Source organism: Podarcis erhardii, assembly GCF_964252035.2.
Source record: "Podarcis erhardii genome assembly, chromosome: 1".
Classification (NCBI taxonomy): Eukaryota; Metazoa; Chordata; class Lepidosauria; order Squamata; family Lacertidae; genus Podarcis; species Podarcis erhardii.
The window spans coordinates 122,632,787-122,658,410 of record NC_138497.1 but is presented as its reverse complement, the minus strand read 5'-3'; the positions used below and the strand labels follow the sequence as shown (position 1 = coordinate 122,658,410).

The window sequence follows — 25,624 nt, the reverse complement described above, 5'->3', positions numbered from 1 at the left end:
TAATCAAATTAATAAAACATGCACATGTAGACTGGTTAAGATTTTGGTTTTAAATTCTTAGCTATTGTCTTTTCAGTGGTGTATTTCAAATTTCATTTTTAAAAATCCATATTGTTAAATAAAATATTTAAGAACAATTTTAATTTATAAGAGTGACAGTCTTTACACTTATTAAATGTTTTCTTTTTCAATTATTGGCCAGCCTTTTTAGATATGGGAGGATACATAGACTGATTCATAATAAAAGCAGCAGCTGATTCACATTTAAGAATGGTAATACTATCTTTTGATACTGCTGGCCATGCTCCTTGGAAATATTCTTACAGCCTGTGAGGAGATACTCTCTATGGAATAGTCAGAAAATCAGCTCACCCTTGGCAGTAACAAAATGCGGTCTAGCAACTTATGAGGGACATGGCTTTAACATCTGACAGTTAGATTCATTGTTGGTTTAGCAGCCAATCATTGGTTTTGACGACACAAGTCTAATGAAGGTTGGAATATAAAAAGCCCTCTTGGAATATACATGATTCACCAGAGTGGTGAGTTGTCTCAGATTGCATTTGCCTTCAGTGATTCACACAGTACGGAAAGATTAAAAAAGGAACCAAAGGAAGGAGAAAGAAAGGAAGGGAAAGCCCTGCACTGAATGTGAGATCCTGCAGAAATAAAAAATGTATCTTTATATTTACCTTTTCATGTTAATCATACCTGGTCCAGTGGATCTTAATGAAAGTAACCAGGCAAATGAAAACATGGAAAAAGATGGACTGTGCAACGCATGTACATGGAGGCAAAGTACAAAATCTTCAAGAATAGAAGCTATAAAAATTCAGATCCTCAGTAAACTGCGTCTGGAGCAAGCACCTAACATTAGCCGGGATGCTATAAGGCAACTTTTACCTAAAGCTCCGCCACTGCAAGAACTGATTGATCAATATGATGTCCAGAGAGATGACAGCAGTGATGGCTCTTTGGAAGATGATGATTATCATGCTACAACTGAAACTATTATTACAATGCCTACAGAGTGTAAGTACGTTTATTCCTTTATAAGATAGCACTAGAGACCAACAATCTCCTTTTGATCTCATCTAACAAACTGCTTGTGGAAGCATGCAACTGAGAGAGAGAAAAGCATTTTTTTAAATTGAATCATGCTCTACTGACAAGTAATTTTTCTTTTAATGGTATTTCCCCCTTTATATACAAACTAACAATTAACTTGTTTATTGCTGTTGGTATGTAAATAAGCTATTTAGTTAATCAACCTTATTATTTCAGTAATTTATTGAGCAAAAGTAAAAAAGGCATATTAATGCATCAATTTGCATTAGCAAATCTTCTACAGACACTTGTTTTTAGGAGTTCCAGAAAACAGGGAGTAAAGGGAACATCCATGTAACTGACAAAATAAAACATTAAGCTTCAATGTACTAATATATTTTTACATGTTTTCACATACAGATATATAAATTATAACTATGACAAAAATTCTGTGTGAAAATTCCCCAAACTCCTACTTTTTGAATTTTGGTGCTTATTCACAATCATTCTTCTGATCTTCTGTTGCACTGGCACAATTTTTTAATTATAGCAGAGCTTTCGTTTCTTCTTCCTTACACTATCTCAGCCAATCATGTATCACATAGTGAATTTGATAGCATCATAGAACCAATTACATTTGGCTACCTAATGTTGTCATGGGACGCGGGTGGCGCTATGGGTTAAACCACAGAGCCTAGGGCTTGCCAATCAGAAGGTCGGTGGTTCGAATCCCTGCAACGGGGTGAGCTCCCGTTGCTCGGTCCCTGCTCCTGCCAACCTAGCAGTTCAAAAGCACATCAAAGAGCAAGTAGATAAATAGGTACCGCTCCAGCGTCAAGGTAAATGGCGTTTCCGTGCGCTGCTCTGGTTCGCCAGAAGCTGCTTAGTCATGCTGGCCACATGACCTGGAAGCTGTACGCCGGCTCCCTCGGCCAATAAAGCGAGATGAGCACCACAACCCCAGAGTCAGTCACGACTGGACCTAATGGTCAGGGGTCCCTTTACCTTTACCCTTTACCTAATGTTGTCAGTGAGGGCAAAAAATCCAGTCGGAACCCCGAACTCAGCTCTAGCTGCACCCCAAAGTAATTGATTGAATTAATGTACTGGAAGGAGCCCAGGTCAAACATTAAACACTTCCCACTATAGTACTGCCTTCAGATGTCTTCTAAAAATTGTATAGTTATTTATCTCTTTTGACATCTAATGGGAGTGCGTTCCACAGAGAGGGTGCCACTGCCGAGAAGGCCATCTGCCTAGTTCCCTGTAATCTCACTTCTCGCAGTAAGGGAACTGCCAGAAGTACCTCAGAGCTGGACCTCAGTGTCTGGGCTGAACAATGGGGGTGGACATGCTCCTGCAGGTATACTGGGCTGAGGAGGTTTAGGGCTTTAAAAGTCAGCACCAACACTTTGAATTGTGCCTGGAAATGTACTGGGAACCAGTGAATTATATGAATTATATGGTGATATGGTCCCGGCGGTCACTCCCAATCACCAATCTAGCTGCCGCATTCTGGATTAGTTTTAGTTTCCGAGTCACCGAGTCAATACTCATTGAAACATGTGTCCTGTTGAGGCAACATAGTACCGAGAGACAACGTTCCTTTTCTGCCAAGGTGTGTTCTGTGGCGAAAATGTTACCAGACAGGAAGGCTTGGTTGAGTTGTCAATACATCCGGAGCCACATACTCTCTCTCCAACAAACATTTTCATGCCATTTTGCGCCCCCGCAAAACATTAAACATGACGGGTACTTTCTGAGTGGCAAAAATGTTCACAACACTCAGTCTCTGTGCTTAGCTCTGGCATACATTTGCTTTCTCCTAATTTAATTACTTTGTCCACAACTGTTAATTAATACAATCTATATTAACCACATTATTAATCTAATGCATTCATTAATGTAGCACTTAATAAATGCCAATGGTGCTATATTTTAAATAATGAAATGTTCATGCACAGCTCTAGGAATTCTATTAGTTGTGTTAAGAAGGAATGAAGATATTTACTGAATGAGCAGATTCTTAGTTATCTTCTTAGTGCTGAGCATCTGCCATGGCTCCTATCAAGTATCTTTTGCACAGCTTATATTATAGTATCTTATGTTCTTCATTAGCTGAAGTATTTGGCTATGGCAGCTGTTTTCAGAATAACACTTAAGGCGATGATAAAATAAAGTAAAAGGACAGCTTGAGCACACATGACTTAGATTTGCTACCAGCAACAGTGGTTTAAAAGGAGCGAAATGGTTATTTTAACATTTCTTTTGGAAAGAATAATCAAGAATTTATGTTTTAGAAATTCATATTTAAAGTAACATGATTTAATTATTTGTGCTGACTTATCAAAAACATTGTAGAAAATACTTTTATTCTATTTATTTCACTCTTCATTGATGGCATTTTAAAAATGCAGAAACTTTTTTGGTAACTTAATATGAAAATGACTTAAGAGTACATGTCTACTCAGAAGTAAATCCCCTGTGATTAGGATTGCAGCCTTAACATATTTTTACTTCAGGCACAGGATCTTGGGTCTGCAACCACATCCCAATTAGAAGCAGGCCCATGAACAGAAAAGAATGCTATTGTAAATCTGTCCTTTATATTGCTGTCTCTGGAAAAACCCACTCATATAGGGGTTCTTTGTGGTACATGAGTGCTAGAATACATCAATATGTGATATTATTTTACACTAGATGCACGGAGAGTTAAAATGTATCTAACAGCTTATATAATCTCACTGTATGCTAAAATAAGATTTCCTACTATACTGCAATTCCTAGTCTCACAAAGTCAGATATGGCAAATTAAAAACCAGAAAATTAAAATAAAGTTATTAACAATACATTTGTTGCAATGCAAATGAAAGCAACTTGGTTTCTGCTATACTTACTCTGTTATAGCTTATTCACAACTCTACTATACAGTGGTACCTCTGGTTACGTACTTAATTCGTTCTGGAGGTCTGTTCTTAACCTAAAACTGTTCTTAACCTGAAGCACCACTTTAGCTAATAGGGCCTCCCGCTGCTTCTGCGCTGCCGCCGCACGATTTCTGTTCTCATCCTGAAGCAAAGTTCTTAACCTGAGGTACTATTTCTGAGTTAGTGGAGTCTGTAACCTGAAGCGTATGTAACCCGAGGTACCACTGTATGTAATTAAAATAGAAATAACACTACATAACTTGATTGAATGTTTGCCATTCATTGTGTTTTAAGTGGAAGTTATATGTCACAGCCACTTTCAGGCTGAGTACACTGTACAATGTGTTCAGTACCCTTGGTAATTTTGACTAGGGGGTGGGGGGAGAGAGAGAGACTTTATTTCAGAGAGTGATTTGTACAGCTGGACAGTTAGTATAACTACACAGACTCTCCAAGATTCTCAGGGTATATTCCCTTATGATTTGTTTTCTTTTTAATAATCAGTATAATTTTAAAAGTTCAGCCTGTCCTTTTCAGCAGAAATCAGCGTAATCACATAGTACAAACATGACATCATATTCATCATATCCACTTAGCAGTCCATGGAATTCAATGGTATTTACTCCCAGGTAAATGGTATAAGATCAAAACATAAAACACAATACAGAAAAAGCAAATAGTGAAATTATATATACACATGAATCATTTTCACCTAAGTCCTCAAATGAACAAGCAATTCCTTAAGATTTCAGTGGATTTCCTCCAAGAAAGGTCTTTTGAGTACTGAAAATTTAAAAAAAAATCCAAGTTTTTTTGTTTCGTTAGGTTTCTTTCTTAATCTATGGTCAATATTTCCCCCCCTTTTCTTTTCTTCCTATGATCTGCTTTCATATGGCCACTTATTTTGTGATTATGTTTCTCTTTTTTATTGCAAGCTAATGGAATTATTGTGTTTTATTGGTAGATCCAGATTTAGTTAGCTGCATGTAGGTATCATTCAAATCAATATGAAAACTTAGTTATGACTTAGATCCCACTGAAATCAACAGAATCTAGGTGCAACTAATTTAGTCTGGACTCTGGACCCAACCCTATGGAAACTGTGAGGTGCTTTAGAGACTTCAGAAGGTGGTGGAATACAAATTAAATAAATACAAATAAATACTGGATCCAAGGCCACCATCTATTGACAAGGGAGAATTTTAAATGTAAAAAGTGACTGGACCTACTCCAAAATACCACTGGAACAGCAGACATTATACATGGAACTATACAAACTGTGAATGGGGATCTCTATTCGATAAGGATTTTTTATGTGCTCCTTATTACTGGATATGCACTCACTCAGATTGGCCATAAATGTTTGTTGCACATCAAGAGGTTGTGGGAGGGGGATAGCAAAATTTTGATGGAAGTATTGAATACTGATTAAAATGGGGCAAAGTGTGAAGCACTTGTGGTGGTTAAAAAAATAAAAGTGGTATACATCTTAGATGGTCACATGAGATCTGAGCAACTGTTTCTACTGCAAATTGTAAGTCACTGCTAAGAAATTGTCTGAAGATATTATAAAATGTTTACATGTTTTCTGATGTTTGCAAACAAGTAATATTTTCTATCCATTTGTTTATAGCTGATTTCCCTATGCCAGTGGAAGGAAAACCCAAATGTTGCTTCTTTAAGTTTAGCTCCAAAATACAGTATAATAAAGTAGTGAAGGCTCAGTTGTGGATATACTTAAGACCAGTTCAAAGGCCTACAACAGTATTTGTACAGATCTTGAGACTCATCAGACCCATGAAAGATGGTACAACCTCTACTGCAATTCGATCTTTGAAACTTGACATGAACCCAGGCACTGGTATTTGGCAGAGCATTGATGTGAAGACTGTGTTGCAAAATTGGCTCAAACAACCTGAATCTAACTTGGGTATTGAAATCAAAGCTTTGGATGAAAAAGGAAGAGATCTTGCAGTAACTTATCCAGGACCAGGGGAAGATGGTTTGGTAAGTTTCACTTGGAAATTTTGCAGGAACTTATTTGTAATTCATTGCTTAAAAGGATGTTTCAGACAAATGAAAGAGGAATTTAGAAAAGCTGTGATTATTAATGCAGTGTGAAAGCTCCAGTAAATTAATGATACCAGGAGCTGGAAAATGTCCTCCGTGCTCCAGCAGAACAATAAAACCAGAATTGTACATAAACTTCATGTAGTTGTTTGCCTGTAACTGGAATTATTAACACTTATTTTTCAGTTCCTCAAGCTGAGTGCTATATGGAAGGTGGTTATATAAGCCATTTTTAATAGCTAAAAATTAATAACACCAACAATTTGGGTGTTTGATGTCTTAATGCTTTCTAACAGGACAAAGAAAAAGTTTATGACTAGGAGCCAAAGACTTCCTCTTTGTATATGTCCAAGAGCTTGAGGATTCACAGTGACATTTTAAAATTTTGTCCTTTGGGCAGTACACTGTATAACAAATTGTTTTCAAAACCATCCTAGGTTTTTTTTTAAATGGATTGCCATGTAACATTGTAGCTGCTGCAATTCTTCTAGGCTTTATTTTATTTTTACCACTCTTCTCCTTACACATAAAAGCCCCTCCCAAGTAAAAAGCAGACAAAGTTGTGTTGTTTTTTTTGTAACAAGGCTGGTTACATCATCATCACCATCAACATTACAGCTCTTGAATGCTATACGTTTAGAAAAATATATTTTTTGTGTCAAATGTCAATCACTTTACCAAAATACTATTCCTTTTTCTTTATTCATAGAACCCATTTTTAGAGGTCAGGATTACAGATACACCAAAAAGATCACGCAGAGATTTTGGTCTGGACTGTGATGAACACTCAACAGAATCTCGATGTTGCCGTTACCCGCTGACTGTGGATTTTGAAGCTTTTGGATGGGACTGGATAATTGCACCCAAAAGATACAAAGCAAATTACTGCTCTGGAGAATGTGAATTTGTATTTTTACAAAAGTATCCACACACTCATCTTGTACACCAAGCAAATCCAAGAGGTTCAGCAGGCCCATGCTGCACACCTACTAAGATGTCCCCAATAAATATGCTGTATTTCAATGGAAAAGAACAGATAATATATGGAAAGATACCAGCTATGGTGGTAGATCGTTGTGGGTGCTCATGAGTTCTTCATTAGGTTTGCCACTTCATAAAATATGGAATCTATGAAAAGTATTTCCCTTGAGCATTTTTTGAAACTGTGAATTTTTGTACAATAGGCCTACCTCTGATAGGCTATACTCTAGGCTATTGTAAAGATTTCGTACCAGACAAGCTACAGTATGTGAATTGAAAGACATTTTTATGCAAGGGCTGGTTAAAAACCAGTGAAAAAGATAAGCTACAATCAAACTCACAGGATTTCACAATGAATTTCTTATTCTGGGAAGGTATTTTTTCATTTATGCAAACAACATAATCATATACAAGTTTCAGCAGATAGAAGTAGAAAAAGGCAACCTCCTTATATTCCAGAGAATGAAAAGGAGCAGGCTATTAAATATAGTCTGAAAAGTTGAATTCACTGTTGTACTTGCATTAGAGGATATATTTGTGACGTATAGAGTGAACAGAGTACCAGTGAATTTTTCTCAAACACTTGAATTGAGTTTAGAGTATAAAAACTGATAAGATGAAATTCCACAAAACAGATAAGTTCACAAATTAGGGTAGGTACATTTTGTTTCCATTCCTTTTATAATTAGTATGTACATTACTTTCTGCCAATGGTGCTATCATAGTAGACTTACAATCCAGTCCCAAGATTTGCTGCAGGAAGCAATAAGTATTTTGGATGGGATGTACCAACAGCTAGATTACAATATTGTCACAAAACTGGATATTGTATTGGAACTGCAGACACCAGGAGAACTGAGGTTCTGACAGCTTTAAGTGCACACATTACAATGAATCTCCCTCTCCTAAACTACAGTTTGTCATTCACAAGAATTTTTAAAAATTACTTTAGCAGACAGCTGTATTACAAATAATAAATGGCAAGAAATTGTTCTTTATTGTACAATTGTTATAACCCATATTGCAACATTACAGTTTGCACTATGATAAACCAATTGAGAGAATTCATAAGTACAGTACTGTAAAAATAAAACATGAATATTTGTGTAATATAATATATATATTATATATACACACAATATTATAATGTAAATAAATGTGTTTTTTTAAGTTACTATGACTATACCATATATATGATGCAACAAATTTGGAATAACTCAGATTAAAATTACACTTCCGTCAATGATATAAATAAGTTATTTTATTATTTTGCAACAAATATACCAATATTCAGTATTTATTCTAATGCTCTTGAGAACACTGTTATATAAATGAAATCACCCTAATCAATGATTGCTCTACCCACTTGTTGTATACTTGTTGCTTATATGGGTTCTGTTTTTTCTTTCTTTTAAAATTAATGAGTGAGGCTACATGTAAGAGTTTCATATGCACATGCCTTAGTGCAGGGTTTGCCAGCCTGGTGCCCTCCAGATATTTGTTGGTCTCCAACTCCCATCATCCCTGATCATTGGCCGTACCAGTCAGGTCTGATGGGAGTCCAACAACATCAAGTGGCTTCACCTGAATTAGTGGATCAGAGCGATGGCAGACATAAGGTTGTAAACAATGGTATCCATATTAAACACAAATGCTATGAAATTAATCAACATGACTAAGTTATGTCCAGTAAATTCAATGGGCCTAATGTGAGTAGAATTTAGTATCCTGCAACCAACTATTATTGCCAGATCAACTATGTTAGCAGTATATGTCAGGAGATATTGTGGGCTGGATCCAAAGATAACCTTTCAGGGATGGAAGGGAAGGGCTGTTTACTTTGTGTTTAAGCACTGCATGAGAAAAAAGAAACTAAGTCCCAAATGTTCCTTCACTTGCACAACAGCATGAACAGCCTCTCATGTAAAAAGTATGGAAATGGGTAAAAAAATTACCTGTTAATAGCATTGTGTGAACTGTGGCATAAACTTCTGTACAAACTTTTACAGAACAGCATTAGTGGCTGCTTTCCTTCACTCAACATTATTTGCATTCAACATATCGTTGATTCAGTTAAATTCTTAGCAATATATCAACATACTGTTAACAGCACAAACCCATATATTTTCACTAACTGTATTTTTCTTATGAGCTAAAATCTTGCAAAATATTTTATTACTTTCATTTTATAAGTATGTAATAAACTTTAATTTTCATGTATTACTGTATATTTTGCTCAGCATAATCAGTAATTTTTAATCAAAACAAAGTTTAGAAATCTATTTCCTATCAAGAAACTTTATTTTCAAATGTGAAAAACAATTGAAAATACAAACATTGTTCAATTACCACTATAATTTCTGTAAAAATATTTTCACTTTTGTATAATATCAAAACTCTATTTGTTGTATACTGGATTTCAACTTATCATTTTGTGTGAAATTACAGCAGAATATCAGTCTCTGGGTTTTCTTCTTTTCCCCCAGCTGTGAAATAGCTAAAATGCCAATTTTCTATTTATTTTTATTTCAGTGGGATTTAAACAGTTTTGTGGGTTGCACAAAGAGGCCACAGTTCAGTGCAGTTAAGATCCACTATCAGAATCCATGAAATATAATGCATACATGCAAAGCATTTCCCCTTGTACACAGAGAGCCTAATTATTTTCTCTACTCGCAACGGCTCCTCCTCAAGCATAGCAGAATGTCACTATGGAAGGTCCCCTGACCTTGTGCATAGCTATCTACATGGGAGGGGCTAAATTAGGAATGGCATGACTGAGAAGTCCTTGCGCACGTATGGAAGATCACACATGGCAGTCACAGAAATCAGTGAGACTTAGGTATGTCTAACCCTGTAGTGTACTGAAGCCTGAATGTGTATGCAATATTGGAGAATGTTAGGTGAGACATGTGGAGCATGGAAAACACACATTTTCCCATATACGTATAAAACAGGTTTGGGTGGCCTGCTCTTTACACCATGGGTAGTTAACCTGTGGCCCTCTAGATATTGTTGGGCTACAACTCATGTCAGTCCTGCCAACTTAACTGATGTCACAGATAATGGCAGTTGTACTTCCCCAAAATCTGGAGGGCATTAAATACTCTTGCAGTACATAAAATTGAGTACAAGGAACAAAACCAACCCCTCACCTGGCCTTACTTTGCTGTGCTCCCTACCTGGTTCGCTTCCAGTACCGAGGCCAAGCTAAGAAAGATTTGCTTAGAAGCTACAAAATACAGCAAGATAACACATGAGAGTGCTTTAATATCACTTCCCCCACATGCTCCATTTTGTGTAAAGTGTCAGGCCCACACACCTGTGAGAAGGGGCCATGTTTAACAATCGTGTGACTCTCATGTTTAAATCGTGTGTGCCTTAGCCATTGTTTTGGTCTAGCCCCCTTTTATAGACGTTCTTAAGGAATAGGCCCTTAAAGCTAAACATAGAAAGAATGCGTAAGAAATCTTGGCAGATCTCAGATGACTAGATAACTCAAATCTGATTTTCTAGAAAGCATGTTAGCAGCTAGGAATTTGTTTAAAGAACTAGCAACATTTTGATCAAATGGATTCAATACATAGCACAGGTCCTGGATACAATGGTAGCTTCAGTTGCAATAAATTATATATACAATCTATGATAATAAAATAGGTCCTTGTCTTAAAACTCACACAAATGACAAGATTTATGCATGCCTCTTCTAATGCTGAAGAAGTATTTTTAAAATAGCTAGTTTCACATTAAATTGCATGCACCACATTCTCCAATTTATGCCTTTAAGAGAAGTTTCTCTTCAAAGCACTAAAGCCCTAATATTTCGTGCATAACTGTGCTTTCCCCAAGTCAACAGCAATAGTTTTCAGGGCCGACAAAATTATTTGGCACCTCAGGATAAAAAGTCCACAAATGTTTCCCCCTTGGATTAAAATTCACCAATATATAAAATTTACTGCCCTGTTAACATACCCAAATTCTGCTGCCATACATGGCTGCCTCACTCTGCCCAAATAGCATGTTTTGATGGGCTTTGCCTGAACTGGGGAACAGAAGTCCTTCAAAATATATTCCTACCAAATAAATTTAAATAATACAATTCTTTAAAATCCTATTACATTCAATGCTTGCAACATTTGGATCAAGTTCTGCTGCACTTTTTGAAAGAGAATATTCACACAGATTGGCAATAAGTCAGATTTTAAAGGGTCGCTTTGTTTCTGAATACTTCACTTTGTTCTCAGAAAAAATATTACTTACTGATGTACAACATTCACTCAGAGATCACAAGCAACACCTCAACTAGCAGCAGCAGCAGCAATGAACAGTTTTGATCAATATTTCAATAAATCAGCTAGTCTAAAACTATGTTCCATATGTTTTGTCTTGGACCCAGTTTATCCACTGATCACTTATCATAAATAACACAAAAAGTATGTGGTGAAAAATATTCCATATTATGGAAATGAAAAAAAACAACCCCAAAATATTTCCATGCTGATAAGCTTGGGTAAGACAATTTTTCTTTGATTTGCTCAAAAGATGGGCTTAAGTAAGATTTATTGGTGTTTTCACTGCCAGTTATAGCCAATATACTTGACATGCTGAGTTTCATAAATCAAAACAATACACACAAGCACTGCTTCATCTTCATTACACTACTATTCAGCATGATTCAGTAGAACTGTGCCAAACAATCTCAATGGCAGTGAAGGAATATTACATAGATGCTTTTTGGCTGTGTTAAGATGTTTGCTGTGTCATGATGCTGTTGCCATGTGGTATTACTACACAGCCTGGGTGATGGGCCATAGAGAAAATGCCACTCATTTCATTGCCGCTGATACATGGCACAAAACACAGCATCTTATCTCATATCCTAAAAACATTTTCCATTTTCCATGTGTTTTCTTACAAGCGATATGGCAAAAACAACTTGCTAGTTCAGTGTAAGTTTTTATTTGAAAATGTTTTTAATAATGTCAAAATTATTTTCTATAGTTCACATTGAACACACTCCAAGGCTTTCTAATGTTTTCTACAGTTTCTAATAAAAGACGAAGAAAAAAAGCAGACTCCCTAATTTCCAAGCTACAGTACCCGGGCAAGAGAATTTACTTTCAACATCAATTGCATCAAGAATCTATGAAACTTCACATCTTAGTCAATCATCCTCATGTAATTATTACATAACTGCATACAGAAGGAATGGAAAACTTTTTCTATCAAGGACTACATTATCTTAGGAGCAATCTGCAAGGGGTCATATGCTGGTAGTGGTGGTGCCAAAACCAAGTCTTTCTGCAACACCCCTATTTCACTCTTTCTACCACCCTCTGTTTTCTTAAATTCCCTTCTTCTCCTTCCTCTGACTTTCCCTTCACACACTCTCACCACCCCAGTTTTCTCTCTTCTCATGTACCTAGGTTCCGTTGCGCCCTTTTCAAAAAGCTGTATTGCCACCCACCCACCCACCCCGGACCATGGACCAGAAACTCAGAAATTTGCTTTTTGCCACCTTTCGCACTCCAGCGTGACTTTCTCCATGGCCCAGAGCAACAGGGAGCAGCCCAGAGAGCATACGGATGGGCAGACAGGCTCATAGCCACTCTGAACCACAATGGAGAGGTTCCAATTTTGCACCACTTCCCCAAGCTTGTGCCTTTGGGGACAACCTCACCAACTCCTAGATATGCCCAAGCAGAGGGACCAGACTCTATTGCCAGAGATCTGAACAGCTTACTTGCAGAGGGCCCCTGCCTTTCTCCTTCCATTTTTTGATTACATCTATCCTGCATGTCATTAGGCTGAGGGATAAAATATTCCTCCACCCCTGGCTTTCCAGTATCCATTCATGTACCTGAAGTGTGCCAATATTTCCAGAAACCGAATAGCTGAAAATCGCCCGCATCTGTAAATTGAAATGGTACCTCTGCTTTTTCCATTCCTCTGTGTTCTAGCTCAGACACCTGCTAATTCTGCTTCTTTCCCTTGAGCGGTTTTCACATTTTCTTAACTAAGTTTCTTTCTTCACACTTCCACACTTTCCTTCCTAGGAAACTTGTTTGCTTTATTTCTTCTTTATTTAATCCCCTTGCTGTTGTTCACTTTCTCTGACCCTTTATCTCAGGCCACTGCCATCTCTGAGCCTGCCCAGCTATAATTTTCCTGAAAGGCCACATTTCCATGAGAATAATCATGTAATAGCATACAGCATAGAACTGCACAATATCTATGCCACTATTTGAGGCAAAGCAGCTGAAAGGGTCAAGCAGATTAAGGATCTAACATTTACTTTAAATTGAATTTAAGAATCACAAAGGATAAATGATGATGGGGCAAATATAAATTATAGAAAATGCTGAAAATTATAAACCTATTTTATTCCCAAAAAATTAAGTAAAAGTACATTGATTACATTGTGGATAGGATCGCAAAGGTTAAGGAAACTGAAATTTTCACATAATCTGTGTGCCGATCAAGTATTCTAAAGCAGAAAGAATATAAAAATAAATAAAGGCAAGGATATTATAAGAGTGCATATTTTTCCTTGTGAACAGATGTTTACTCTAAAAGTAATATGCAGCGCCGGTAGGGTATATTTATTTTCCAATTGTAAATATAGTTACATATTTCAGGGATATGTTTTCCTCCCAATGTGAGCACGTAACTCCTATTAACACTAATTGCAGTTACACATGCACACTGAAAGAAGATATATCCCTTTCCCTTTTATGTCACTATCCAAAAGCATTAGAGTATTGCCAGCTGCCTGAAGGATCATAGTGCAATTGTGGTGCTAATGTTAGCAGAGCTATATCAAGTACTATATGTAGAAATAAGGCAATCTATGCAAACATTTAAAATAGAAAAGTTTTCATTGATGGCTAGTGTAGAAAGAAGATGAACATGTGGTATATTCAGTGCTAGTTTCTCAACCCTGTGTGCAGCAGTTCAAGGCTCCAACACAACATATGCTCTCCCTCTGCTCCTCTTGTTTCCTTAACATCTCATTCCCTTACACCTATGTAAATATTTATCCTGGCCAGGAGGCAGGTCTTTGGTTCTGTGTGAATGTATGTCAATGTGCAGTACCAATCAATATACAATATCAGTTGGCTATCTGAATATCACAAGGTCTAAATGTGAAATACCATGCAGTTATCCAGGGGGGCTGGAATAAACATTTTTGCAAATCAGCTTAAGTAGCATTGTTATTTCAAATGGTAGATCAGTCTTAAACATTATTTGCAATTTAAAAATCCTGATAAAATATAACACAAAGGTGTATCAGTTTGATACGACATGTTAAAATGTTTTTCTCGGTTTCCAACTAGTACTACCACCACTACAATTCATTCTGCAAACAAGTTTTGAGATCAAGATAATACGGTCATTTGAAACTTGAAACCAAAGTGTAATAGATCACATCTTAATGGCATCACTAAAATACTCTTACTTAAGATTTTCCGTTAGTTTCCATTAGATTAACATGTCTGGAATGTTGAGACCTGGAAACTTGCCTCTCACTATGGTAACTATGCTTGGCCAAGGCAATGCTTGATTAAGAAATTAATTAATTGCCTTTTTGTTTATTACATTTGCACTGACGATCTCAGCTTAATAAAAAAGATTCCACTGCAGAATTATTTTCAAGACATACATAGGCTATATATAAAGAATGAAATCTATAAATGCCTAAAACCTAATATACGTGCTAAGCTTGTGAATGTGATATTTTGAGGCATCTGTAACCCTCTGCAGGAAACAGAAGGAGCTTCTCATCTTCCTAAAGTTTCTGCTGATGCATTCAGTATGCCGTCTGGGATTAATGCATCTCAATGTGTCTTCAATAGACTAATAATTACATTTAGAAATAATAATTATATAGATTACTTTTTCTATATAATATTAATAATTTTAAAAATGTAAACACAGTTCTGATGATGAATTAGAAATCGAATGACAGGAAAGAAATAAAAAGACACACACAAATATACACAGCTCATAAAAACTAAATATACAAAATTGAATGAAAAATTGCATGTTCTGCAATTTCCTGCATGTTCTGCCAGAAAGTCAATTTGGGGGTGTGAAAGAGTAGCAAATTCTAGATTCTGCCAAGCTCCACCCACAAGTGACAAGTTCTGTAATGGCGCCACCTACCCTAGTTGTGGTGCTGCAGCCCTACTCGGGGGAGAGTATTTTTGCAATAGAATTTTAATCAACTCTATTAAGAAGTATGTCCCACTGAATTTAATAGGGTTTACTCACAAGTAGAGCTAGGATTGCAGCATAAATCAACCCTCCTGCATATTAACCACTTGTATCTTCAACTAATCAGATAGCAACAGATAAGTTTCTTAAAGTGAATTCTGATACAAAAACACACAATTTTATGGTCCGTTCCTCTAAGATCTTATATCAAAAACATTTTGTTTTGTTATGTTGTACTTTAATATTCATTATTACGTGACTGGCAGTCACATTCATTACTATAATTCAAAATATAATTCAGGAACATTTCTCTTTCATAAAATCATGCGCTGTTGGTCTAAAATAATGTGAAAGAGTATGCCTAGTTGCTATGTTGACTCCAGAGAAAAGAAAATAGAGAAATGATAAAGACATAGGGTTGTAGCCAACATTCTGCAAGTGCAACAGAATTTCTTTCTTCTGCCCTGCAGCCCCCTACATACCCACAAAATCTGCTCCAGAGGTTCTATTAGATTTTTAGGTTGTGCAGGGGGCTGCAGGGGGAGGGATGTGTGAACAGAAGTCTACTCTACTTGCACAATCTTGAAGACAACCCCTGTTTTTCACCATCACTCTTCTATCAATGAAAATCTTAGACCATGCACAAAGAATGTTTGTGGGGAAATATACAGATAACTAGTTCTTGGTTTAGATTAGATCTTGTTTTTCTATTCTGAAGGATCTTGTAATACCTTTCTGTGCTGGATCAAACAATACAGCCATTGAACAATGTTGATATATGAGTCAAGGTCTCAGTTTGTTGCAGTTTTGCCTGACAGTTGAAGATAATGCATATGACATTTAATTCTAAAGCTATTAATACCTCTGATTTTGACAGCAGTTTGGAACATTCCATAGTAGGGAGAGATATAGAGGTCAATCCTCTCATAATGTTTGGCATCCAAGAGATGTATACGTATGAAAACATTTCAACAGAATGCAATTTGCTCAAAGATGATACTGTGAGATGAGGCTGGATGGTTTCATTTCACAAGCTAATCTTCCAGTAAGTTGCACGGTTGAACCTTTCCAATGGAAGGTTTTCTAGGATGTGTATCCATGGAAATCATTCTAAGAACTATGTTATGAATGTAAAATACTACATTGTAAGTGATTTTCAGCTTTAACTACTATTAAGAGTTTTTCCAACCACATTTCTCCCAGCAGTGATGTAGCTCCCTCTCTTCTCTCAATCTCTGGCAGTTTTCTTTGCTTCTGAATGTATATAGATCAAAGCACATGGCAATCCATGTGCAGAAACAGGTTTCCACAACGGAATGGCCCTTCTTTATTCAGTGCCTTATACAAAAATATGTGCTGCAGGAAGGGGAAGAAGCCTGCATCCAGCAAAAAGGAGGAGGAGCTTGCACAGTGCTAGAAACAAACTGCAACATATCTGATTGTCACAAATCTAACCACTTACTGGGAGAACAGAATGATTCTAGGTCCTTCTGTTTCCCTCAACAACAATATCAGTTTGGAACTGCAGTCCAGGCATCTGGGGTTCTCAAACTGCTTTTGTGAAATTTGGTAGAAAAGGAATTTGGTGGTTTTAGGTTAACAGAAATGTTAAGCCTTCTAATTTGTTTTCTGCTTCCAACTTTTTTTAACACTACAGTTCTGGGCAGTGCTAATTCTCTAGAAAAAGAGGTACCAGAACCCACCACAAACATCTCCCTCTTAGCATGGCAATGGCGCTCACCTGAGAGGTGCTGAAACTTAGTTCCAGTGAGTTCTGGCTGAAAAAAAGACCTGGTTCTGGAAGAAACTGTAGGGTTCTTTTTAATTTTTAGTATAACTGCCTTGCTAGATTAGATCACAGTATGCCATTTGGTTTCCAGGGGTGGACACCTAGGTGCCTCTGGAAGCTTCCAAGCAGAGCATAAAAGTGATGGTAATTCTCTTTGATGCATGCAGTCACCATCTACATGGATCCATCACCTATAATTCATGATTTTAACCCTTAGAATTTGCTAAAATAGTATGGATTACTATTCTATTAGCTATGTGTTGTGTGAAAAAGTACTTCATTTTGTTGTCCCGAATCTACTAACAATCAACTTCATTGAGCAATCCCAAGTTCTAGTATAATGAATGTAGCATGCACAATTTTATAAGCCTTAACATAAACCACTTAAGATCCTTAGTTTGTTCCCACTGATGGAAGCATTCACTGAGCAGACTACACCCACAGGGCACTCACACCAGTGGAAGTGGGATTCTTCAGGAACCCTTGGTGCCCCACTCATCCTTGCAGCCCCTATCCTGAAAATAGGTTCTAGAGGGCTGGAAGACTCTCTAACAAAGGGTGAGGGTGGAACTGAGGAAAATATATTCTCCTGCCAGTAACCCAAGCAGACCAGACGTGAAAAGAGCTTTTAAGCTCTCTGCCTTGTCTGAGGGGCTAGGGATGCTCTGGGAAATCTCAAGGGTACTTAGATGGCCCCACAAGACTTTGTGCAAGCACCCCAGAGCTGGTATACTGAACAGGCCTTCCTCAGTACACTGGGTCCCAGTGTGCTGAGTCTGCTTGATGGAGGTAGGGAAGGCATGTAGCCTAATCCTATCCATTTTCATAGGAAGGTAAATAGGCAAACCTACCAGATAGAGCTAAGTATTCTCGGTTTTACCACATTTGGCTGTGAAATATTCTCACACGAATGGAAATAGTTGTTAAAGCTGTTAACTTTACTGGTACCTCAAAAATTAAAATTATAAGGTCTCCCAGTGATGGTTCCTCATTCCTCCAACTGTCTCCACAGGATGAGAGAAACATCTAGCCCTGAGGCAAGTAAGCAGCAGCAGCGACAGCTTCTTCTAAACAGTTGTCTTTTTCACTTTATTGCAACTTTTTAGAAGAATCTATTATCATTGCTGCAATAATCTCATGTAAACTGCTTTGTGAGATCCCCCTGAAAGCAGTATTTAAAGTATTTAAACTTTATTTTTAAAATAACAATAATTTAAAAACAAACAAACTGTAATTCCAGGAAAGGTTTTCTTCTCATCTATCTCATCTATCTGATCTTCCTTTGTGTTTTAAATCATAATTGTTTTGGCAAATGCACCCAATTCCGAAGGTACATAGACTAGATAAGGTTTCTATTGATGGGCAAATCTGTCAATTTTGGTTTCTCTCAATGCTATGTTTATGATAATATTTTATTATACTTTGTGTTTTAAATCATAATTGTTTTGGCAAATGCACCCAATTCCGAAGGTACATAGACTAGATAAGGTTTCTATTGATGGGCAAATCTGTCAATTTTGGTTTCTCTCAATGCTATGTTTATGATAATATTTTATTCTCTTGTTAATTAAGCTGTTTTAAATCTGCATTTTATATTTGACTTCCTGGCGGGTGCAATTTTGCCTTTGAGCCAACTCAAGCCGCTTCTCTCCCCCCCCCCCACTTGCTGCCAGAGTCAGCGGCAGGTCGCAGGGAGATCGCAGCGAGTTTTCTCGCTCTGCAGGAACCCTTGGTGCCCCACTCATCCATGGGTTTTTTTAGGGGTGTGTGGAGTCTTCACACTCTCCCCTCAGCCTGATCCAGCTCCGAAACAGTTGCTGCTAAGTGGACAACGCAGAATCCGCCGCCATTCCAATCAGAAGCAAACAGGCCATTCCAATCAGAAGCAAGTCCTGAAGGGTTTGGTTTTGGTCTTTTTTTGTTAACTTTGCTGCTTCATTGTGTAGTTGACCTCCTTTGTAATGTTTTATTTTGAAATATTTTGTAATACTTAAGATAATATTTTTAGTTTCCTGTTAATTATGTTGCTTTGAATGTATACTTTGTATTTGACTTTTTTCAGTAATGCTTAATAATAATAATCATAATAATTTCTCATTTTTCCAGTCTTAAATTCATAGCAGTTTTTTTTTCTTTTTTTAAAGTCCTCTTGGAAATACAGCAGCATTTTAGTGTGAACTTCTCCTAACATGTACATTTTAGTATGGAATTTTGCCTAACATGCACTTTTGGGAAAGCATTTCTCCCTATTATAAGACGTTTGGTATGTTGTTTTTACTAATATATGCATTTTTTCTGCACACTTTACTCTACTATATGCATTTTTGTATGTACTACTTGCCTGGAAACTTGCACTGCAAAATTCCAAAAAAGTGCAATGGCTGTTTCAGTTCCTGTGTTATTTTGTAAAGTGAATTAGGGAGGTTCACCTTTAAATGCAAACTGAACGGAATATCTTTCCCATCCCTAATGTTTATTTAATGATGGGTAAAGAATATTTGAATTGCGTATGAATGATTTGTAAAAAGAAAGTGTGCTATTTCCTTGGGCTGGAAGGAATGTTACCTACTCTAGAAGTAATACTCTCTTAATCCTAAATGTATAGAAACAGGCATTTGGTGATTTACTTGGTCTTGAGGGGAAATCCCTATGCACATAGAAACTTCTCTTATATCTCAGAACACAACCCTGATATTAAATAGGTTATGGGGTTGACTCTGACACAAATTAAGCCTTGAAAGAAGCAAAGTGTTTAATATTATTATTATTACTACAACTATCAACACCATCAATTTATAAGCAAACTCTTTATCAAGCTATCTCAGGGTGGCTTATAAAATCATTATGTATCGCATGCAAGACATCCATTAAAATGAGCAAAACACAGATATACAGGAAGTGATAATAATACCAAGGATTTTAAGAAAATGAGAGAGATGTGGGGTGAGGAAAATGCAGGAGAAAGAAAAAAGTGGGGGGGGGCAAGAAACAGGAGGAGGAAAACTGAGAAACCTGGCAATAAAAGGGAAAAAAATTAAAGTGCATCAATACTGTAGATTAGTGGGTTGAAAATGAACTCTGGATGTGGGGAAAATGTTTGTATCTCCAACAATGCAAAGTGCACCTCTGGAGAGCTACCAAGATTGTAGCCAGTAGAAAAGAGGTACGGTAATAATTTTATCAAGATAGCTTTTAATTTCACCTAAATACCAGGTTGATTTTCTGGGACAAACATGCAAAAGGTAGAGAAATTCCGTATTAATATTAAATAATGTTACAATATTATCCTGTTAACTACTGAATGAGCATTCAGCACTTCTAATGTGACTTTATCAGGACATATTCGTTTATGTGCCTTATGCAGAGTGATGTGCATTCAATATCACTGCCACCCCAGCTGTACAGAAGCTGAGCTATCACATAACAGTGGCAAGCCTCCAGGGAAGACAAAATGTGCTGCACCTGTTTATAAGTGCTTAGCTATTATTCATATTTACCTTCACCCTACTTTTGCTGCAGTACACATTCGTGCCAGAAGCACTTCCCACCATGGCTATCACTATGTCCACAAAAGGTCTTCTTAAATTTCTGCTTTCTAAACAACTGAGTCTATAATCCTCCTAATACTACACGCTTTTCTCACTATCGAGCCTGCCTTTTATGACTATCATTGACTTCATACCTATCAGCAAAAGGGTTTAAGGTTGTTGTTTGATAAATGCAGTTCATATTATGCACATTATAGGAATGTCTGTCCCTATCTAGTAATTCATTTTCTACTATCTTCCAACTGGAAGAAGCTAAATATTCTTTAAAAATAAGCTAAATATCTACTAATCACAACCTTCCTCTTCAATTACAATGTAAGGATTCTACACATAAATTTTAAAAGAAGTGGCTAATTATTGGCTGAGGTGCTTTGATGCTGACATGTGTAAATAACTTGTTCAACAGCTGACCAACTCCAGATCCAACTGTTAGTTTTGGAATCAGTCTGGGAGCTTAAGACACAGTTGAACAGCACATGATGAAGTATTTGAGAGTGATTTAAAACATTTAGCATCCATAACTGTAAAATTGAATTGGCTAAAAGTTGTTCTGGGAAGACGTCAGTAAACAAGAAACATTACTAAAGAATTGGAGTAACATCATTGCTCTGCAAGCAGATATGTATGAAATAGCTTTACCAGTCAATAGCATGTGGGAAGACTGACGCAGTCCTGATTGCCAAAGAGTGGGAAATGTAGTACAAAAAGCGTATAATTCATATCAAGTTTTAAGTGGAAATACTATTCCTTTTACAGCACGGATGAAATCCTGGCTGCATGTATACCTGAACCAGAATGCCCCTCTTTTAGCAAATACTTGCATTGTATTATTAACTGTGGGTTTTATGAATGGTCCATTAGGTCTTTACTCAGAAATATTTTATTTTTATTTTCTATAACGTAAAGTAATGCATCTGTGGCATTGAACTGATAAAGAATGAAAGACACAGTTTTTAACACCATCAATTGTTGACAATGTTCAATGCTCATTGATTGTAATTTACTCTCAGTTATAAATTGTGGAAAACTAAGACTGACATATTAGCAATGCAGGAGAAACACTTTGGGGCAGAGCATTTTGTGGGGACAGATTTTTTCCATCAGTCTTCATCCATCTTTGATTAGCTCTGCTAACAGCGGACAGAGGTCTTTCCTACATCTACCAATAATGCGGGCTCTGGACAGACTACTGCCACATGTAGAAAGTGTAAGGCCCCCAAAGCAGGGTTAGAGCAAGAACTGGAAAGAGGTAGAGCTGAGTCACCCATGAATCTACTGGGTGTTAAGACGGTCCAGCAGCCAGAGGGGACCCAATTTCAATTTCTCTGCAGAGTCAGTTTGGTACTGGTACAGCAAAAAAAAGTAAAAAAGTAAAATACTGCCCCCCCCCTTCTGCTCTGACCAATACAAGTGACAGGGCTTCAGATTTGAACTCCATTGCTCCCCACCCAGAAGTTAGATTTGCTCTCTAGGTGACCAAAGATTAATGTATAAGCAACTGCTCCTAAAAACAGACACAACAGAAGTGGTCTGGGATAGGTGTGATTTCCAACAAAGCATCATCAAACGCTGAGTTATATGGCTTTCAAAAAAACTTCTGGTACTTATATGCTCTGTTCTTATAATACACTCCTATCCACATTTTTTTGCGCGCTCTCTCTCTCTCTCTCTCTCTCAGAGAGACACACACATGTACTTCAAGACAGAATTCTAAATCCTGAGAAACAACCCCTCTTTTTAAAAAATCACTAATTTGTTTAGCAAATTCTAGTTCTCGCTCTTGCTATTATCATAATGTTTGGGGAGTTTGACTGGAGATTTGCATAGTATAAATCATATGTAGCATGAATCTAACTTTACAGAGCTATGGCCAGCAAGTTGTAACTTTTGGCACTTCTGTGAGAAGTCATATGTTTAATCTGATGTCATGAATTGGCTCTGAGGTTCCAGTGAAGGTGAAAATTCCCACAGTCCAGCAGTGCTTCAAGAAGTAAAGTATAAATGACTAAGTAGAGTAGCCTATTCTAGGATTTGGGATGGGTCTGTACTGATGTACTCTTCCTACAGCCCCTACTTCTCATCACAGCTGACAGCTATTACGGCTGCTGGCCGATGGCCTCAGATGAGAAGAAAAAACATACAGAACTTTTGACCTTATTCAGTTACTATCAGTGCCAAGCAGCAACCAACATATTGGGCATCACCCAAGTTCAACAGTACATGCTTCAGAGCTGTCCTTCCAGTTGCTCTGAATCTATTCCTTACACCTTCCTAAAATATTATTAACTGCTGTATTTCAATACTAATTTCAACGTGCGTTTTACTAAATTTAGTTCAACTGAAAGTACCTGCTTCCTGTGATGCTCATTCTTGGCAATGGACTGCAAAGATTTCCGCAGCTCACACCGTGATAGTAGATCATAGCGCTTTGTCTTACTCCTTTGGAAGGTGTCAGATCTGAAAATTATGAATAAGAAATCCCCATTTGGAAGCATGTATTTGTACAGAACAAAAAGAAAACAGAGGGAAACTGCCATAAAATGCAAATAACTAAAAAGAGAGTCAAGATAACCACAGAGCTCTGGGTATGGAAGGAAGTCTCATTGTGTTCACTGGGGATTACATCCTCCCTATTTATTCAGGATTGCAGTTTAAAAAGTGGAAGTAGATAAAGGAACAAGCAATAAAAACAGTAAGACGATCACTAACTCTCCATAAGAACAAGTCTCCGTAATTTCAGTAAGCTATTCTTTATGAGAACCCAATGAAGTGGTTGTGAATAATTAAAATAAGAGGGAATTAAACAGAACTAGGTTGTAAAGAATGTATAAATGCTTTATATCACATTGAAACGATGAAGACATACTGGAGGGGGACACACACAAATTCCATATGATTTTCTAGCTGCAAATACAGTGGTACCTCGGGTTACATACGCTTCAGGTTACAGACTCCACTAACCCAGAAATATTACCTCGGGTTAAGAACTTTGCTTCAGGATGAGAACAGAAATTACACCGCAGCGGCGCAGCGGCAGCGGGAGGCCCCATTAGCTAAAGTGGTGCTTCAGGTTAAGAACAGTTTCAGGTTAAGAACAGACCTCCAGAACAAATTAAGTTCTTAACCCAAGGTACCACTGTAAACCCTTGATGACTTCGCTATTTCTTAAATGTCAAGATCTTTATTTTCATATTAAGTAAGCAATACAAACATTTCCTGTCACTTTCTTTCAATGAAATGATATTTTATATCAGCATTTGTACTTCAATATATTTGGAACATAACATTAACACATAAACATAGACATTCACAGTCCTTCTGAATCCATCTCTACAATATTGTTCAGCACTGAGCTTTGTTCCCTTTGACACTGTGTTTAGCTAGTTTTGAATATCCTATTATTTTTTTCTAATTCAACACTTTTCCTTGCGAGGGTTCTCAGTCTCAAGCTTGTTGACTGGCACTGAGCATGGCTAGAGTGTTTGGACCATCATAGTGGGCAGAGCTTTCATGCTTACTTGACAAGAACTGAAAAACTGGGTTGTGCTGGCTATGGTTCCCAATTCAGAGAAAACAAGTAATAATTACTTCATTTTCATTCATTCATTCATTCATTCATTCAATAACTGAATAGTGCTCAATATTACAAACTATAAGAGGTTGATAATGGAAGCAGATCCTTGTAAATATGTAAATAAATGTAAATATTCTACATATTTGAGTAGGATTGTTTTAAACAAAAATGTTTTTAGCAGGCTCTGAAAACAACATAGGCAAGATACCTGTCTGATGTCAATAGGCAGGGAGTTCCAAAGTGTGGCTACAGCCACACTAAGATCAATTTCTTACAAATGCAGAATGAGTATTATGCGGCACCTGTAGTTCTGCAGATCGTTGTGGCTGAGTGGGCGTATATGGGGTAAAGCAATCTCTCTCTTTTTTTTTTATAAATATTTATTAAAGTTTTTAAATATAAATGCACAAACAATAAACAATCTTACTTCTGTCACAAACATAATTTCATCACTTCTTTGGACTCCCTCGCGTCTCCCGCTCCCATTTACATCGTTAAAAGTTTTTTCCAAACAAATTATCAACTTGTTTACAATCTCATGTCCACTCATTCAAATATAATCTAGCACTTCTTCTAAAAAAATTTTTATATTTTCTTTTAGTCTCACTTATCATCAAATTTAAATCTAATTTAGTGGTGGCCAATTTTTTATAATCTAGCATCCTTCTTAACATTCAACCAAATTACAATGTTTTTGTAGATACATCTTGAATTTCTCCCAGTCTTCCTCCATCTTCTCTTCTCCCAGATCACGGATTCTGCCAGTCATCTCGGCCAGTTGCATATAGTCCATCAGCTGCATCTGCCACTCTTCCAGTGTGGGTAGATCTTGAGTTTTCCAGTTTTTTGCGATGAGTATCCTTGCTGCCGTTGTTGCATACATAAAGAATGTTCGGTCCTTCTTTAGCACCTTCTGGCCGACAATACCCAGAAGGAAGGCCTCTGGTTTCTTAGTGAAGGTATACTTAAATACCTTTTTCAGCTCATTATATATCATTTCCCAGAAGACCTTCACCTTAGGGCATGTCCACCAGAGGTGAAAGAATGTTCCTTCATTTTCTTTACATTTCCAACATTTATTATCAGACGAATGGTATATTTTGGCAAGTTTAACTGGGGTCATGTACCATCTATATATCATTTTCATTACATTTTCCTTCAGAGCATTACATGCGGTGAAGTTCAGCCCAGTGGTCCACAACCTTTCCCAGTCCTCAAACATAATGTTATGCCCAATGTCCTGTGCCCATTTTATCATAGCCGATTTAACCATTTCGTCTTGTGTATTCCATTTTAACAGCAAGTTATACATTCTGGATAGTACCTTAGTCTTTGGTTCTAACAATTCTGTTTCTAACTTCGATTTCTCCACCTGGAACCCTAACTTTTTGTCATTTTTAAAAACTTCTTTAATCTGAGCATAATGTAACCAGTCTCGCACCTTATCCTTCATTTTCTCCAAACTCTGCAA

The 25,624-nt window shown here is 37.1% G+C and overlaps 1 protein-coding gene and 1 long non-coding RNA gene across 2 annotated transcripts in view; one reads left to right on the top strand and one right to left on the bottom strand.

Annotated features, from left to right (window-relative positions):
- Positions 1-25,624, bottom strand: part of LOC309335427 — a 73,188-nt gene that overhangs the window by 29,114 nt on the left and 18,450 nt on the right. Inside the window, exon 3 of the long non-coding RNA XR_014153495.1 lies at positions 22,928-23,036. This is a non-coding gene — a long non-coding RNA (uncharacterized lncRNA). The remainder of the gene's footprint in view (positions 1-22,927; positions 23,037-25,624) is intronic.
- On the top strand, positions 456-9,491 carry MSTN (myostatin). The gene is made up of 3 exons (XM_081848690.1): positions 456-1,032; positions 5,608-5,981; positions 6,754-9,491. The coding sequence occupies exons 1-3, from the start codon at positions 675-677 to the stop codon at positions 7,132-7,134; spliced, it is 1,113 nt and encodes a 370-aa protein (XP_081704816.1). The 5' UTR covers positions 456-674; the 3' UTR covers positions 7,135-9,491.